The 17,893-nt window shown below is 38.1% G+C and overlaps 1 protein-coding gene across 1 annotated transcript in view; it reads right to left on the minus strand.

The window, feature by feature from the left end:
• The window catches only part of LOC145666310 (uncharacterized), a 741,735-nt gene that overhangs the window by 626,189 nt on the left and 97,653 nt on the right, over positions 1-17,893 (minus strand). Inside the window, exon 2 of the mRNA XM_081733400.1 lies at positions 15,794-15,897. Within this exon, the coding sequence (XP_081589526.1) occupies positions 15,794-15,858 (65 nt within the window). The 5' untranslated portion in view covers positions 15,859-15,897. The remainder of the gene's footprint in view (positions 1-15,793; positions 15,898-17,893) is intronic.

A 17,893-nucleotide genomic window follows, 5' to 3' on the forward strand; every position in this document is an offset into this window, starting at 1 on the left:
GGTGCGACAGCGTTTTCGTGCTCGAACAGCAGTCTTTGTTTTTTGGGGTCGACCTTGCTATCCATCTGTACGTCCCCTGATCTTGGAAGAAGAGGCGGGCACCAGAACAGAAACTCCCTCGCTTGACAAGGCCTCCAAGACGAAAGACTTTGGACATGGAGAAAACGGGAAAGATAATCAACAGCCATTGTGCTTCAAGCAACACAGCTTCTTGTTCAAACAAAAAGCAACAGATAAATTTGCCGGCAGAAATGTGAGGTCGTGCTCTCCTATCTGAAAAGACATTGATTGGTCTCTGCTCATTCAGTATCAAAAAGAAACAACAAAAAAATCATGTACAACCTATAATTCTGAAGTCTAGTGTATAGAATAAAAAAATCCAGGCTAAAAGATAGGAACAAAAAGTAGCAGGTATCACAATATCGTCGCCAATAACTGAAGAACTATTCAAACCATAAGATGTAATTTTATTATTCAGGCTTCCCGCTATTAAGTAGAAAGACATTGGTTACTTCTAGTCACGGGAATGATGATTAGTAAAACAAAAATTAATATCGTAAGAATCGATCTAAAATTAGCGTTCAATCTAACACTAACCCGATTATAATGACTACTGAATCATAATTGTCAGTATATTAATGCCAAGGAAGATGACGCTGTAATGGAGATCTGTTGGAAATATGCGTAGCGTAGCGTAGTCATTAACGCTTTCGTCTTTGGTGCGAACTGTTCCGGGTTCGATACCCGGTCAAAAAGTGTAAAAGCTTATTCAGGCCAGCCATCCTGAGAGCGGGTTTTCCTGGGTTTTCCTTATTCCCATCAGGCAAATGCTGGGATAGTACCTAACATATAAGTCCCAGGCCGCTTCGTTCCTTCCACAATCTTTTCTTTCTTTCCTTTCTCCAGATAGTGTGATTGTGCATTGCGTCGCCGTCTCTAACAGTTGTATCGGGAGCTTTCTACATCTAGTGGCCGTCACGTCCTATGTTCACATGACTCCCCAGTTTGTCTCACGACACTGAATGGACGCCTGACATTGGAATGCACCTGCCAGAAATCGGACCACGCGGACATGAGTCCAACGCTCTAACCACTACGGAGCCCCCAATGGATTTACACTGATATCTCAAAATCCAATATAACTTATTATTAAAGATTTCATGCTAAAAAATAAAACGTATTGTATAAAGATTAGATTATAAGGCATCATGATGCATACAATTTCATTTTAAATTCCAAAATTTTACAACAGGTTGGGAAAGGTTGAAGTAGAGAATGGCGATAACTACTGATTTATTGTCGAATAAATAAATTTATTTCCCCTACATTTCAAGGAAGTTTGCAAATTTATAGTTGAAATCAAGGGGAAAGAAAAGGAAGATACAGCAAATGTGTCATCCGCATTTCTTTCTAGTGAAAATACTATGAACGAGCAGTCCCAGGTTCGATTACTAGTGGCGGCACTCTGTCGAAGAAGTGTAAAAAGCTTTTTCAGGCTAGTCATCTTGAATGAGGTTTTCCTGGATTTTCCTCATTCACACCAGGCAAATGCCGTGGTGGTACCTAACATATAGGTCCCAGGCCCCTTCCCCAATTCTTTCTTCCTTGCATTTCCCCGAACAGTGTGCTTGCCGAGGAATGTCATCCCTCAAAATGTGAAGGGCTAAATGACCTTCGATGCCGACAGCCCAGAAATCTAAATCCTAAATAATCCTAAATCAAAATAGTATATAACTCCCTCTTTTACTTTTCTGTTAAAAGTCTTCATCCCGGCGAAATTAAAATAGCGCTAATTTTACAATAATTCTGTGATATCTTCAAATAGATAAAAGATAATCGAAATGTGGAACAAGAGCGCCCTAGACAATATTATTTTACATGAGAAACCGTTATCACGACTCTCTTATCTGCTTTCGAGCCATTTTGAAAATCGGCATTTATTTTCGCGTTTCTAAACAGCTGAAAACGGAAAGCCACTAGGTGACTTGTGATAACGGTACCTCACGCAAAATGATATTGTCTAGGGCGCTCTTGTTCCATATTTCAATTATCTCTTATCTATTTGAAGATATCACATAATTACTGTAAAATTAGCGGTATTTTAATTTCGCCGGGATGAAGACTCTTAAGGCAATTTATAAATACAGGCACATGCCACTTCCCTGCTTTTTGAAAGAGATATTTTAAAATGTTGTCTAAATCAGATTAGTGCTTTATCTATGTCCAGATACTATGATATATACTTCGAAATCTTATTTGCAACAATATAAATGCACCAACACATTTGAAACAAAAGTGTGAAATCTCGAAATTTACGTAGTTTGGTGGAGCATCCTTTCCATGACACAAGTAACTATTTGCATTTCCGTTTTTATGCAGAGTAAGATGTAAGCAATTGAGTCGGAGAAATCCCTGTCAATCTATACGCTAAAGCCATAGATCATAGTAAGAGCTCTGTAAACAAGCGTGTCCATAATGAACTGCTAAATGGCGAATCGCGTGTAGCTGAAAGGGTCAGAGGTCCTCAGTGTGTGCCAAGACCTCCGACGGAACGTGATTGATCTCTCCAAAATGCCAAAGACGAGACGTGAAGAATGCAGACAAATGAAGTAATAGAACTTCTTTTTTTAATTTTAGAAAACAAGAAAAACTTAACATATAATGTGGACATACAATGAAAATAAGCGAACGAATGTGATATTAGACACTGTAAATAATTAAAATTATACCTAGATAGGAATTATGTCATTCTACCATAGTGTACACTGTAGTTTCCGAAAATTTAGGAATAAAATGATTCCACTACTAATATATACGAGGAATGATCAAAAAGTAAGGTTACACAAACCCTGCAGTGAAACGTGTATATATATTTCATGCAATTAATACAACCAACAGAGAGTACATGCATTAGGATATTTTTCGGCATAGTCCCCATATCGGTTAAAGCATTTGTCGCATCGTGGGATGTGTTTGGAGATTCCCTCTCGGTAAAAATTCTGTCCTTGTGTATTCAGTTACGTTATCACCTCCTCGTCTGAAGCAAAGCGACGGCCTGAACAGGTGCGAGCATCCTCCTGTTGTCCTGAATCAGCTCCTCCACGCAAGTTGTGTTCAAATCTGTTGATGCAGTGCTGGGTTGGCCACTGCGCTTTTCGTCGGTGATATTTTCTTTACCAGCCTCACACTTTCAACACAATTCTGCGACATGCTGAAGAGAATTACAGTCTGTCCGTAAACCTCTACCAGCTGCCGGTGAATTTCAGCCGCGGTTATATGTTTCGCTCACAGAAATCGAATTACTGAGCGGATTCCTTTTCGCGAGATAAGTTTTCCAAACGAGTAGCTATTTGTGTTTACCTACAACTAGTGCCGTAGGTGGTGGATGGCTGAAGCTCTACACAGTTGCCAACTCCATGTATTACAATTACCGCATATTCCTCATTCCTCTACAACAGACGAAACTTTAGAAATATTGGCCTGGTAACCTTAGTTTCTGATCCTCCCTAGTATATATATCACTGTCACAAGTATTCTGTCATTATTGGCAAATCACTAGCCACAAACTGGAAACTTCCATGTATCACGGTGGTCTTTTTCCTAATCTCTGCGTCTTGGTGCGAGAATTTTCTCTTTTTAAAATCGTCCAATAATTGTAGCCTCTTCCGCCCAATCATCTTTATTTCTAGCACCATACCTCCTAGCACATTCCTTATGATACACTTCCTTCTTAGCCAATGTCCCAACAAGTTTCTCTACCTCTTTTTAGTTGCATCTAAAATTGTTCTTTTCTTCCATACGATTTCTAACACTTCCTCACATTCAATTTCCGTTTGGCGCTGTAAACTTTTCCCGTTCTTCTCCACACCCACATCTCCAACATCTCCAGTCTCTTTTTCATTGTTTCTTTTTTGCGTAATATCCACATTTATGTCCCAAACATTTTATGAATCTTTTTCTTAACTTTATGTTCAAGTAGGGAGCAAGGTGGCTTAGCGTTAGGGTGCTTATCTCTAGTGTGCAGGGTCTCTGGTTCGATCCCAAGGCAAGTAAGTTAGTGGGGACAACATTGTATTCGTGGGTTTTCTGGAATTATTTACGTTTCCTCCCACATTCTCATTCTACCGATGCATCCCTCATCATTCACTTGCCTTAATTATCTGTTTCCCTTAGCCTAAAGGGCATAATCTGGGAGTGGGACATTAAGAGGGGTCTCGACGCCAAAATTAAATTGCCCGCAAATTTTAAACTTTTTCGTAAATATCTCAGAAACGTATAAAGCAGAGAAAAATTGCAAGTTGTTGTTCTTTTAACAATATAATTTTACAAATGATAGCGCAGTTACAACTTCTCTGAATGTTTTCCGTGGTTTGAAAGTTAGGAAATCAACTTTTTAACGCGAAAAAACAATTCGCTCCTAGCTTTTTACATAAAAAAGACATTCAGAGGAGTTGTAACTACGCTATCATTTGGAAAATCACATTGTTAAAAGAACAACAACTTGCCATTTTTCTCATCTTTATAAGTTTATGAAACATTTAGGGAAACGTTTAAAATTTGCGGCAATTTAATTTCGGCGTCGAGGATCCTCTTAAACGGAAAGATTTCATTTAATTTTTCTATGTTAAAGGACAAACAAAATACAGTAAACTCACGTATTTTGAACGTTTACCTGATATATTGCTTTAATTCCTAAAATGTTTAGACAAAAATCGTATACAAACATGCCGCTTTCTTTTATATTTCATTTAGGATAAATTTATTTTATGCACACGCTACCGAGCATACAAATGATTAGCACACTCTCTATTCGCGTGTTCCTGGGTTCGATTGCCGGTAAGAATATTGGTAGTCCAGATTCCACGTTGGACTATTATATCCTATGGAATCACGATGTCGAAAAGAGACATTAAACTGCAATTAAATGACAAAGAATGTATTAATTATTATATTTATTTATCGTCATAGTTGCCTGTGAACACTGAAAACAATTTAAAAAGAAACAAGATGAGAATGTGTTTTCGGAAAAAGAAGGCGACCAGAGTGTAGATTGGTTGGTATCATCCCGGCATTCGTATAATAGACTGAAAAATCAATCTTGAAAAACAATCTAATTGATGACCTGTCGATTTGAGTATTGGAAGTCAGTACACTGCAAAAATTGATTGAGTTAAAAAGACTCAATTTGCCTACCACTGTTAAGGTGTTATTTCAACACGAACGCCATCGTCTTCCTAGGGTATCATAAATAGCTAATACTGATGGTGAGAGTATGTATTAGTTGTTATTTTTGCTATGCCAAACTTTACGCGGTATACTTGACGTTTATACCAAGAAAAGAAAGCAGCGTATATTTCTGATGATGTTGACAACGTATAGGCGACTCCTTAGGCTAGTGGGTAGAGAGTTAGACTCATGTCCCGGGTTCTATTCCTGACCGGTGCTTCTCAATTTTCGGCGTCCTCCAAGTGTCGTGAGGCAAACTGGGAAGTCACCTGAATACTCTGTTAAAGATAGAGCGCTGCATGTTCATCGCTAGGCTGGACATAGTTCAGCCGGTTGCTAACAGATGGCGTTGGAGAGACTGAGTACAAAAAAAGGGTTGTCATGGCAAGTGGTTTGTTTTGGGTTGACAACGTATGATGTCAGAAAAGTCATATGCACACACACCAATTTTCGTTAAGTAATGTAGGAAACTATCATAGGTTTTCCTTTATTGATATAAATGTCAAATATATACCATGTAAAGCATTATTCAGCAAAATAACTAATATATAGGCCTGTTCAGTTATTGAATAAGATACTCTAGAAAGGCGGTGGTGTTGGTGTTGAAACAACGCCTTAACAAATGGTAGACAAATTGAGTCGTTTTAACACCACCATTTTTAGCTCTGTACTGTTTGTCGATGAAAGAAAAAGGAGATAACATACCATTTTTTAAAAAAACGGTACTATGATTTAGAGTAACATTGAGATACTTGTTTAAATAATAAGGGTCACCAGGAGCGAATTAAGACAATACTTTTCAAGGAATATGATACGACGAGATTAATATCAAGATGGTGATTCTGCAATTGCAAAGTATTTTGTTTTGCCTATTAAAATATTCCATATCGTCAAAGTAGAGTAAACACGTCCCAAAACAAAATGTAAGCAAGTTGCTATTGGCGTTGATATGTTCGACTTAATGATTTTACCAATATTAGGTAAATTGTATAAATTATGCAATTCCTCATTAAGAATTTTCCACCATTTTTCGTTCCTGTCCGTCTTGGATCCGAATATTCACGTTAGGATTTTATTTTTTTAGTCTACATCCCTTAAAGTAATCGACAATATTCCGCAACCGTACAGTATAACAAGAATAATTATCGCTAAGATGAAATCCGAACCACCATAATGTGTTGAAATTTTTCAATGCTGTCTCACCGGGAATCGAACCCGAGACTCTGTGCACCAAAGGCGCTTGAGCTAGCCAGTAGACCATAAAGTAATATTAAGGACTGTAGTTAATTCATTAGAGTTTATTGTCCCTTTCTTATAAAGAGAATTTATACAAATTCTATTGCAATGACTTCAGACCTGATTCACTAAGTACGACCCAGTCACTTGAGTGTGAGATTATCGGCTTTCCATAGCCCTTCTTGGCTGGAGCACAAGGAGGCTTATAACTGCACTACACTTATACTAGCTCTCCCCTGTTGGTCTACTTTTATTTGGTTTTACGTCAAACATTTGTGTCATATAGGTTAAAGGAGATTGAGGATTATTCAAAGTATGTAGATGATTTGAAAGAATTTGTGAAATGTTAATGTTGAAGGAAACGAGAAAATCCCGAGAGAACACAAAAGAGATGAGCGCTCTTCCATTTGTTCGAATTCCATATTCCACCCACGCCTTTTATACACGCTATCGCTCACGCCTTTTATAAACGTAAGCTCGGGTTTGAATCCCGGTAGAAAACATTAAACGAGATAGGATGGTTCGGATTTAATATTAAATTGAAGGCCTGCGTCTCACAGGATCACTGTCGAAAAGAACGCTAAATTACAAGTAAGCAAACAATTATATATACAGCTAATGATAAATTGAACTTTCCTACTATCGAGAAGTAAACCCATACGGCTCTTGACAATTCCGTTATCGCATTAAAACAGACAAGTGCGTAATAACATAGGCTACACATCTAGAGGTAAATTGTAGAGAGATATACACGTAGCTCCTGCAGTAACAGATTCATGATTGAGATACTACCTTCGGAACTGTGCCAAATGCGGTCTGGAGCAAAAATGAAAGACATCAAATGGAAAGAAGACCCCTGGTGACCCCCCACGTCACTTTTCAATTAGGTTTACCGTTAGAAGCAGGACAGTGGGTGAAGATGCAATTTCTGGAGAGCAAGAGAGAGAGAGAAAAAAAATATTTTGTGTTATTAAGTTTGAACTGTGAATCAATATAAAACCAACGTCGTGACTGGCCTGTTTGTAACGACATCACAAGAGAAAAGAAAATGGAATCAAAGACCATTAAGTAATTACAAGGAAATTCTATTCAGTGTCTCGAGACCACAGCAAAACAACACCTTTCACACAAGCCACAAACACAGCCAAGGTCAGGATTAGTTGATGGGTTTCAGATTCCTCCAGTTCTCTTGGATTTCCAACAATTCCTATAAAAGACAATTTCCTACTTATATTTATTAATACTACAACACTTATGAAGCAAAAGAAGATTGTAAAATTATTTTTATTTCTTCCCGAAATTATTACATTTTTTTACGTTATGGAAAGAAAAAGAAGAATGGGTTCAGCATGAAAAACCAGCTCCTAAGCTACAACCTAGTAAACAGATTCAAATCAACCCCTAAACCACAACTGCTCACAAGGGAGGATCACAAAGCGGCTCGGCTGAAATCTGAACGAGGCAATTATTTTTGCATTTGATATGTTATAACTAGACGAATATCAAAGTTATACGTGCCACCGAGCGGGATATCGTGAATTATAACATATTTTGCAAAGTAAAAGCTAAAAAAAAAAAAAAAAAAAAAAAAAAAAAAAATACTTGGCAGAATAGTTTAAACCGAGTCATTTGTTCGGAAACTGTTGGGTAAATGGAAAACTCGACGAACACGTATCCCATCATTTTCAAGGACACACTTTTTGGGGTAAAAAAAAATTGCCCCACGGTCCCTGACGGGGTCCAACCAAAGTTTTCAAATAGTAAGAGGGGTTAAGTAGCACATCGTTTGAAAGCTGTTGTAAAATGAAAGAAGATGGAGCAAGCTTCGACTTTCTACGACAACCCTGGTCAAAATGTAAACAAAAGCTTAATTGAAAATCTATGGCCACCTTGAATCCAAGATGGCCGCTTAAAACCTATATGGAAAGGATAGCCTACCAAACTGCCGAGGCCAGGAAAACCAAATTTGGCATTAATGTTGATCAGGAGGTGACAAGAATGCAAAATGTTCAAAAACGTGACATCTTGAGATCAAAATGCAGCACTATATATCGAATGCATGTCCATCTTAAACTATTGGTGTTGGAGAAGTAAAATGTGGTATTTACGTTTATGATTAATCATAGATATGGCTGCCATCCTGAAAAATGAGTGTATATAAATATGCTATTTCTTGGAATATTGTGACGGAACCAGCAAAATTTGACGCAGCTCGATGTACTGAAATAACTTACACATGGTTTGGTTCTGTTCGCCAATCTTGTAAATGAATGTTTTTGTGTATTTGGTATTGCTTGAAATATTGCGATCAAACCAACGAATGGCATACAAATGCAAGCATCACAAATACTTAACAGTAGGGCCTGACTGGTGCAGCAAGTCCTTTATGTATGAACTACGTATGACAAAATTTGAAAAGTACTCGAAGGTATTCAACTTTTGTTTAGCCCTATGAATAGGAAGTCAGAGTTGTGTGTTCATCACATATTCGTTATATTCACGTAAATGATATCGAGAGAACCGTGACGAATGTGCATTAGGAACAAAACATATATGTGTTGTTACGGAATGAAATAATAGTTGAAGTGAATCGAATTTCAATTGTTCTTTAGTCTTCCTATTGTTTTTAAATACATAATAGAATGGCATAGGTTTTAAGCGGTCATCTTGGATTCAAGGTGGCCATAGATTTTCAATTAAGCTTCTGTTTACATTTTGACCTGCCGCCATTTTACACAGGGTTATCGTGACTTAATTCATTTTCTTTCATTTTACAACAGCTTTCAAGCGGTATGTTACTTGATCCCCCTTGTCATTTGAACATTTTCAGTTGGACCCCGTCTGGGACTATGGGGCAAACCTTTTTATCCTTGAAAATGATGGGATATGTACTAGCCGAGCTTTCCATTTACCAAACTGTTTCCGAAAAAATGACTCGATTCAAACTATTCTGCCAGCTTTGTAGCTTTCACATTACAAAATAAGTTGTAACTCACGATATTCCGCTCGGCACGTATAACTTTGGGTTTCGTCTAGTTTTAACATATCAAATGCAAACACGATTGTCTCGTTTAGATCTCAGGGGAACCACTTCGTGACCCTCCCTTGTCAGACTTTCTCATGATGTCCTTAGTGTAGCAATGATTTTTCGACGGGGGGGGGGCGGATATAGTTGCCACTATACAAAAGTAGATACAGCTGTTACAATAGAAACAGAAACAATTGCCGAGACGAGTTTCCATTGTTAAGACTCTTTTTAGAGACGAGACAGCCTTAACCTTTGTCTTGTAGGCAACCCTAGTACATATGAGTAGAGAAGAGGTCTTTCAATAGAAATAAATACTCTTTCCGAGACCTAATTTTTAAAACATTTTTTTTTTTTAGAGACGAGGCACTTTCCGTTCTTATCTCATAGGTAACCCTAGTACACATGAGCGAAGACAGCTCTTCCAATAGAAACAGATACACTTTCCAAAGCGATATATCACTTTGAAGACGCCTTTTCGAGACGAGACAGCCTAAACACTTGTCTTGTAGGCAACAACTTTATCTTGAACTCAGAACATAGGCGTACGTAAGACATACATACGAGGCATACAATTCATATAAGTACATAAGTAGAGGGCACGGTGATTCAGTGGCAGAGTGCTTATCTTTGGTGAATAGGGTTGGACAAACACCGTGTGCGTGGGTTTTCTCGGGGTTCTCCCGTTTTCTACCACTTTCTTCATTCTACCATTTCTTTAATTTCTCAATGTCTCCTTTAACCTAGGCGGCATAACCAAGGGAAGTTAAAGAGATTTTATCTTTTCCTAAAAGCTAATAATAATAATAATAATAATAATAATAATAATAATAATAATAATAATAGTGTTCGCTTGTTCACTTAGGAAAAATTTCAGGTAGTAAAGATTTCTTTGCTCTTGACCTCCATCATTGTCCACAGCTGAAGCCACGATTCGTGCCACAATTTTGGAGGATGGGATATCGTAAGTTGAGTTGTCTAGAGATGTCACTTATTTATTTATTTATTTATTTATTTATTTATTTATTTGATTGATTGATTGAAGTTTCAAATTTATTCAAATTTGTTAAGCTTAACCATTTATTTAACAATACAGCTTAGAGGCCATTTTATATTGGATACGTAACAGCAATAATAATAGTGGAGAGGGTTTGGGAAGTTATCGGCCAGGGTCTGTTCAGTAAGTACTAGCAAATAAACAAACAGAAAAGTAAACTCATAAAAACATTGTAAGGAAAGTATTAAGTTTCAAGATTTGACACTAGCAAATAAACAAACAGAAAAGTAAACCCATAAAAACATTGTAAGGAACATAAGCGCCGACTTGAAGAAAATATTGGGGGGGCCAAACAATGAACATAATCATATTCAGCCGTTTTCTATCAACTGTTTGATGAAGCCCTTCTTCTTCCCCCCTCCAAGTTCTCGGTCCGCTACTCCGCTTTATCCTCTCCTTCCTAGACTGGATTATATTGGAGGGGCGAAGACCCCACTTTTTAAATATTGGGGGTGCCAAAAGTATCCTGCCCCCCAAAGTCGGCGCCTATGGTAAGGAAAGTATTAAGTTCAAGATTTGACACTAGCAAATAAACAAACAGAAAAGTAAACCCATAAAAGCATTGTAAGGAAAGCATTAAGTTTCAAGATTTGACACTAGCAAATAAACAAAGAGAAAAATAAACCCATAAAAACATTGTAAGGAAAGTATTAAGTTTCAAGATTTGACACTAGCAAATAAACAAACAGAAAAGTAAACCCATAAAAACATTGTAAGGAAAGTATTAAGTTTCAAGATTTGACATTAGCAAATAAACAAACAGAAAAGTAAACCCATAAAAACATTGTAAGGAAAGTATTAAGTTTCAAGATTTGACACTAGCAAATAAACAAAGAGAAAAATAAACCCATAAAAACATTGTAAGGAAAGTATTAAGTTTCAAGATTTGACACTAGCAAATAAACAAACAGAAAAGTAAATCCATAAAAGCATTGTAAGGAAAGTATTAAATTTCAAGATTTGACACTAGCAAATAAACAAACAGAAAAGTAAACCCATAAAAGCATTGTAAGGAAAGTATTAAGTTTCAAGATTTGACATTAGCAAACAGAAAAGTAAATCCATAAAAGCATTGTAAGGAAAGTATTAAATTTCAAGATTTGACACTAGCAAATAAACAAACAGAAAAGTAAACCCATAAAAGCATTGCATTGTAAGGAAAGTATTAAGTTTCAAGATTTGACATTAGCAAAAAAAAAAAAAAAAAAAAAAAAAAAAAAAAAAAAAAAAACCAGAAAAGTAAACCCATAAAAGCATTGTAAGGAAAGTATTATTGTAGATGAAGAGAAAGAAGGCAACGGAAACAGAGCTTTTCAAAGTTCATTGGTTCTTTATGTTTCCCCCTCATCATCCGCTGAAAACGAACTAAAATTCCAAGTCTCAATAAAGTCTGTCAGGGGACTACACAAGATTTTCTTTAAACACTTCTTTGAGTGTCGTCCCTTCCTTGTTTCTTGAGCTCCTACGGGAACCTGTTGCATGCCCGACGCTGAAGATAAATCAAAGCTAAGTGGTTGTCGCTCTGTCATGTCGTTGTCGTCCCGACGTCGATAAAAAGGGAACGAAGGGTAGGGAAGACGTCTCCGAGGGAGGACGACGAAAATTACAAGAACAGTCTCTGCGGACTCAACTTCAACTCTCTCTTTTTCTTCTTTCTTTTCTTCTCCCTCATTTTTATCAAGTTTCTTTTAAAACATCTTTGCAGAGGGAAATATTGAATGAAGACTAAAAAATTAGATAGTGAAGTTATATATTAGATGTCACTTGTAGTCCTTACAACGTTACATATAACAAGAAAGCAGGAAATTTCTGTGTTTGTAAAGAGCAATTATAAGAAAACAAGTTCGAAGTGCATAAAATTACACAAGTATACTAACCATATCGTTCATTTCTTTAGGTATACAGCAGGGGCGGATCCAGGACCTACTTCTGGGGGGGCGGTGGGTTTTCATACTGCTAGTTTTAAGGGCTCCAAACTTTGGGATGGGTTTTATTTATATATATATAATAAGAAAGTTTTTTCTTCTGGGGGCAATCGCCCCCCCCCTGGATCCACCCGGTATACAGCAATGTCTTGCACACTGTGATTCAAGAGTAAGATATGCAGATATTTACTCTACAAGAACAGCGTGTAATCATTCGTTTTCTCCATTTACCTGGTGTGACACAGCTTAAAATTCATCGCCAGTTGAGTGAGACACGTGATAATGATGTCATGGATGTGCCTAACCTGCGCTCGTCGGTACGACAGTTCAAAGAAGACAGAACGTCGTGTGAGAACAAATCAAGACAATTTCGGCCTTGCATAAGCCGGTCTGACTATGTTGTGTTGTCTAATATGAATAGACATAAATGTATTTGAGTTTAATTTAAAAATTTTAGATTCACTTTAAAAGATAAAACTATAAAGGCAATAGCAATATTTTTTTCAAAGCCAGATATTTCATCAGCATAGTAAAATATTGTAAACAACTTCTGGTGAAAGGGAAAGTGTCCTGCCAAAACAGTATAAAAAACCTCTATTTCAACAACAAGTATGGATTCGTATACCTGAACTTGAATAGGCTCAACGAATTACTACAAGAATGGCAGCACACTCTCCCGGCTAAGTAAGTTGTCCTTTCTTCATTTCCCTTACTAAATTGTTACGATAACATTGGCTGTTCTAGATTGCTGTTTTGGAGAATCGCCGAATGAGTGTGGAACACATCGATTCCAAAGGTGGCATTTCCGTGGTGTCTGTGCACACAATAATGCATGAAGACCTCAAAATGCGAAAAAGTGTTCTCCAGGCGGGTGTCATGAATGCTGATAGACGACAGCTACGAGCGTGGGATGTTGACACACAATGTTGACGCGACTTTTGGGTGTTTCCAACGATGAAATACACTCTCTGTGGTCGGATATTCACTAGCCGTGCCACTATTGCATCAGCGATTTTCCAATGGTCAAAACAGATTTCTAAAGAAGCGTTCGCTGCAGCCATGGAATCACAGCGTTAACGTTGTGGAAAATGTGTTCAGCTGAGGGAGATTACGTTGAGAAGTGTGCCGTGTGATTCGTTAGTGAAAAAATAGGAGGTGTTATAACTAGGGATGGCCGCAAAGTTCCGGTTCCGGCGGAACCGGTTCCGCAAGGAACCGGTTCTCGGAGATCCGGTTTTTAGAACCGGTTCTGGAACCTGTTCCGGACCTGGATCCGAAAACCCGGTTCCAGAACCGGATCTTAGGAACCGGTTCCAGATATGGATCTGAAAACCCGGTTCCAGAACCGGATCTTAGGAACCGGTTCCAGACCTGGATCTGAAAGCCCCCAAAGACCCGTAAAGAAGGCATAAAGTTCACCTTCAAAAATAATGCAAAGAGGACCATGCGCTTGTGCCTTCCTCGCCCAGACCCGCTTGTGACCCCAGAAAAAAATTTTGGTCCACCAGTGGGTGTTTAGCCAAATGAGTTGGCCAGTTTGCCTGTTTAACCAATGAGTTTGCCAGTTACCCAGTTTATTTAGCCAAATGAGACAAGCTGCCGCCGCCTGGGCGCCTGCCTGTCGCTTCCACCATTTCATCTAGCATACTGTTCACAGCTTGCCAGCAGCTCGGGTTTAGCGTAGGGATGGTCACAAAGTTTCGGTTCCAGCGGAACCGGTTCTGCGAGGAACCGGTTCTGTTTCAGAACCGGTTCCAGACCTGGATCCGAAGAACCGGTTCTAGACCTGGATCCGAAAAACCGGTTCCAGACCTGGATCCGAAGAACCGGTTCCAGACCTGGATCCGAAAAACCGGTTCCAGACCTGGATCCGAAAAACCGGATCTTCTAGAACCGGATCCGTTCAGACCCGAAAACCGGTTCCACTAGGAACCGGTTCTGGCCATCCCTAGTTATAACTTGAATGCATCTTGTAAATGAAGTTCGTATCTTGAATAAAATCATTGTAAAATTATTATATGACAAATGTTCAGCTACAAAGTCATTCTAACAACTTTAAACAAAGGATTGATCACCCAGGCACAGAATTAAGGAATTATTTATCTACATAATATACTATAATACATGCGAGAGTAACCCATGCAGAATTCTAGCGATAATGTCATAAAATGTCTTTTTCTTCTTTTTTAATGTGTTAGTAAAGTGCCATCGATTATCTCTTCTCGAACGTACAGTATGCGGCAAAACAAATAGTACTGAAATCACTTCGTTGTTTTATTTATTTATTTATTTGTTGTACAAGATAACGAAATATAAGAAATATTATCGAATGGATGTCAACTAAATGTTATTCAACAAACAATTTTTGTAAATTTAAGGGGAATCGCGCCTGTACACTACGATATGTTCAAAATATTGACCATTACTTCGCACACACTCCTCATAGCGGTTCTGTAGATCGATGAACATGTTCGTGAAAACTGGTTGCTGGAATGACAAAGTAAATGACCGAATTTGCTCTCTTAACTTCGGTATAGTGATAGGAGATTATCTGCTTGGAAAATTGCTTTTTTTCAGCATACCCTATATGTAGGAATCTGGAACCATTAAATCAGGGGAGTGGGAAAAATATAGAAAATCCGTTTCACGGGAAATCAAACGATGTGCAAACTTTCATGAGCAGAAAGACAAATGCTCACTTGCAGTGTGGGCAGTAGCTTCATCTTGCTGTATCCATTGTTGTTTCGTGTGGCAGAAACAGTACAAATCATGCAAAAATGTGTCAATAATCAACTGTCGATTGATGTGGTGCCATAGCTCCAGAGTAATACAGTAGACGTGTGCGCTCACTTCCTGCAGTGAGATGCTGTCCACATCTTATAAGCGAAAATAGGGCTCTACAGTAAACACCTTCTTCTCTGTTGTAAGTAACATTATCTTCACGCCAACTGCATACTACGCTAGGCTACACACAACTAAGCACACACGTGGCGCGTACAGCTCATTGCACCTGCGCCCCATCCGTAAGCGAATTTCAGAACTGTTTGTTTTGGCTCATACTGTATATCATACTTCGCGTACGCAAGTTATTGGGTAGTCTTTTTTGCAATTCTTTGTTCAAAGAGTTTCTTCTTCCTAAATGCTCCTTTCGCTGTTTCTAATTCTTAATTTTTATTTCTTGTTCGCAGTAACTCAGAATTAACTGCACGAGAACCAATCGCGCCAGTTGTTTGACTACTGAAAGGACCCGGTATAACCAAGAACCAGGAAAATACCAATTCATTCTTGTTTTGACATGAACTCATAGAAGAAGAAAATACTTACCTTTTGATGAACTGCACGAAATAATTAGCGACTTCACTTGTACTATCAACAGAAGAAGTAGACATCGTTAAAAGAAGTTTAAACCCAAATGCAGGAGGTTCACTCTGAAACAAACATAAAGATATTTCTATTAGTTAACTAAAGTGATGGAATTTGAGTATCTGTCCGTCTGTCTGTCTTTTCAACGATAACCTCGTCATATTTATCCGATTTGAATGGAACTTGAAATGTAGTGCCTTCCTACTTCTTTTGGTACTATCCTATGTGTTTGGTAGGATTGGAAGGTTATCGTGCATCACGAACTGCTGTCGTTAGGTAGAACGATACAATCGGACTTGTACTGTGGACAACTAGCTGGAGTACACCTAAGGGTAATAACATACCGAAGAGACCTCGCGATCGAGGTCGAGGTTTAAGTCACGGTCGCTACCTCGATACTGGCAAAAGCACATGGATTCAAATGGGTAAGCGCATGCCGAAGATATACGCTACATCGCGACCTAGAGGTCGACCGTTAAGGTGAGTTAGTGGTCGCGATGATAAACAACCGAGTTTGTTATTACATCGATGTTCAGCGGAAGCATCGCTGTGGCTCGTGTTCTCATTGGTTCTCCCTGAAGCACTGCACGGAATAAAGTCTTCATTTGTTTAGAATTTCGTCTGCAGAGGATTGTGTGTGTCTATGCTCGAGAAGTTTTTCTGCACTATTAAATTTGATTATGAAAGACATATTAATAGATCCAGTGAGGAATGTTCTAGCAATATGGGGTCAGAAACACAAACAACATCATAATAGGCACGTTTTAAATAGAGAATAAAAGAAAATAGCAACTGAAATGGGAATGTCAAATAAGTTATTCATATTTATTTGAGAATTATACTGTAGCTTATCATTATATAAAGCAGTGGCGGTTACAGGGAGGGGACTTTCGGGCTGAAGTCCGTAAATTATGGAATTTCTGAATCAAAAAAGAAGCTACTGTTAATCATATCTATGTTTAAAAACTCCAAGCCCTCCCCTAATTCCGAAGTTAATAAATAATAAAAAAAAAAGGTTTCTTCTAAATTCGTTACTGATTTAAAGTAAAGAAATACCTGTAGACATTCACATATCCATAGGGAGGAAACGTCGAATAATGGAATTGCATTGACGAAATTTCATTCGCTAAAGTTAATACTTCCTCCACCTCGAAACCTGAAGACATACTTTTTTTCTTCTTTTAATTTTACTGGAAAATGATTTCTCTCCTGAGTGCTGAAAGAGGGTATTTCTTCACGGAAAATTGAAAAAATGTAAAAGTCTTTGATTTATTGATAGAGATAGACAAGAGATGAGACTCAAATATTTTTGCGAAACAAGAGACGACAATTTAGCATTTCTCATGTTTCGTCTCGCGTACATTCCTATTCATAAACTGTTCAAAATGTGTTTTTTGCAGTGATTTTTATGCCTGACGGAATAATTTCACACTCGTCACAGTAATGTTTCTCCTCAAACTGAGAACTTACAGCGAGGGTGCGACCTCCTCACTATGTGCGCCCTTCATCCATCGTGACCTAGACATCAATGTAGGGACCGCGACTTAAACCTCGACCTCGATCGCGACGTCTCATCGGTATGTCTTTACCCTAACAAATCAAAAGAAACGGCCAGAACTAGTCCAGGGAAAGGGTGTTGTATGCCACGCCGACAACACCAGATCGAATGCATCTTTAAAGATCAGTTGGAAGTTGCGAGAACTTGGCTAGAAAGTTTTATACATACACCGTATACCCAAACGTGGCACCGTCAGACTATCATTTGTTTCGATCTCTGCCGAATTAGAGGTTATATAGTGACGACATTGTGTTGTTGAGGGAATAATAGCAGAACGTCATGGAATAAAATGATGCATATATGACTTCATAAGATTACTTTTAAATGATAATAAACATCTCAATTTTCACCTCCAAATACTCAATGCTTTTTAGACAACCTGATGTTATAAATTCCTAACTTTCGTATACTCGAAATTACTCTCATTTTTCTGCGACACACTATGCTTTATTTCTTACTGTGTTAAATTAATCAATTAATTAATTGGGATTTAATTTCTAGCA

The sequence above is a fragment of the Thermobia domestica genome, chromosome 12 (assembly GCF_964235325.1).
Source record: "Thermobia domestica chromosome 12, izTheDome1.hap1.1, whole genome shotgun sequence".
Lineage (NCBI taxonomy): Eukaryota > Metazoa > Arthropoda > Insecta > Zygentoma > Lepismatidae > Thermobia > Thermobia domestica.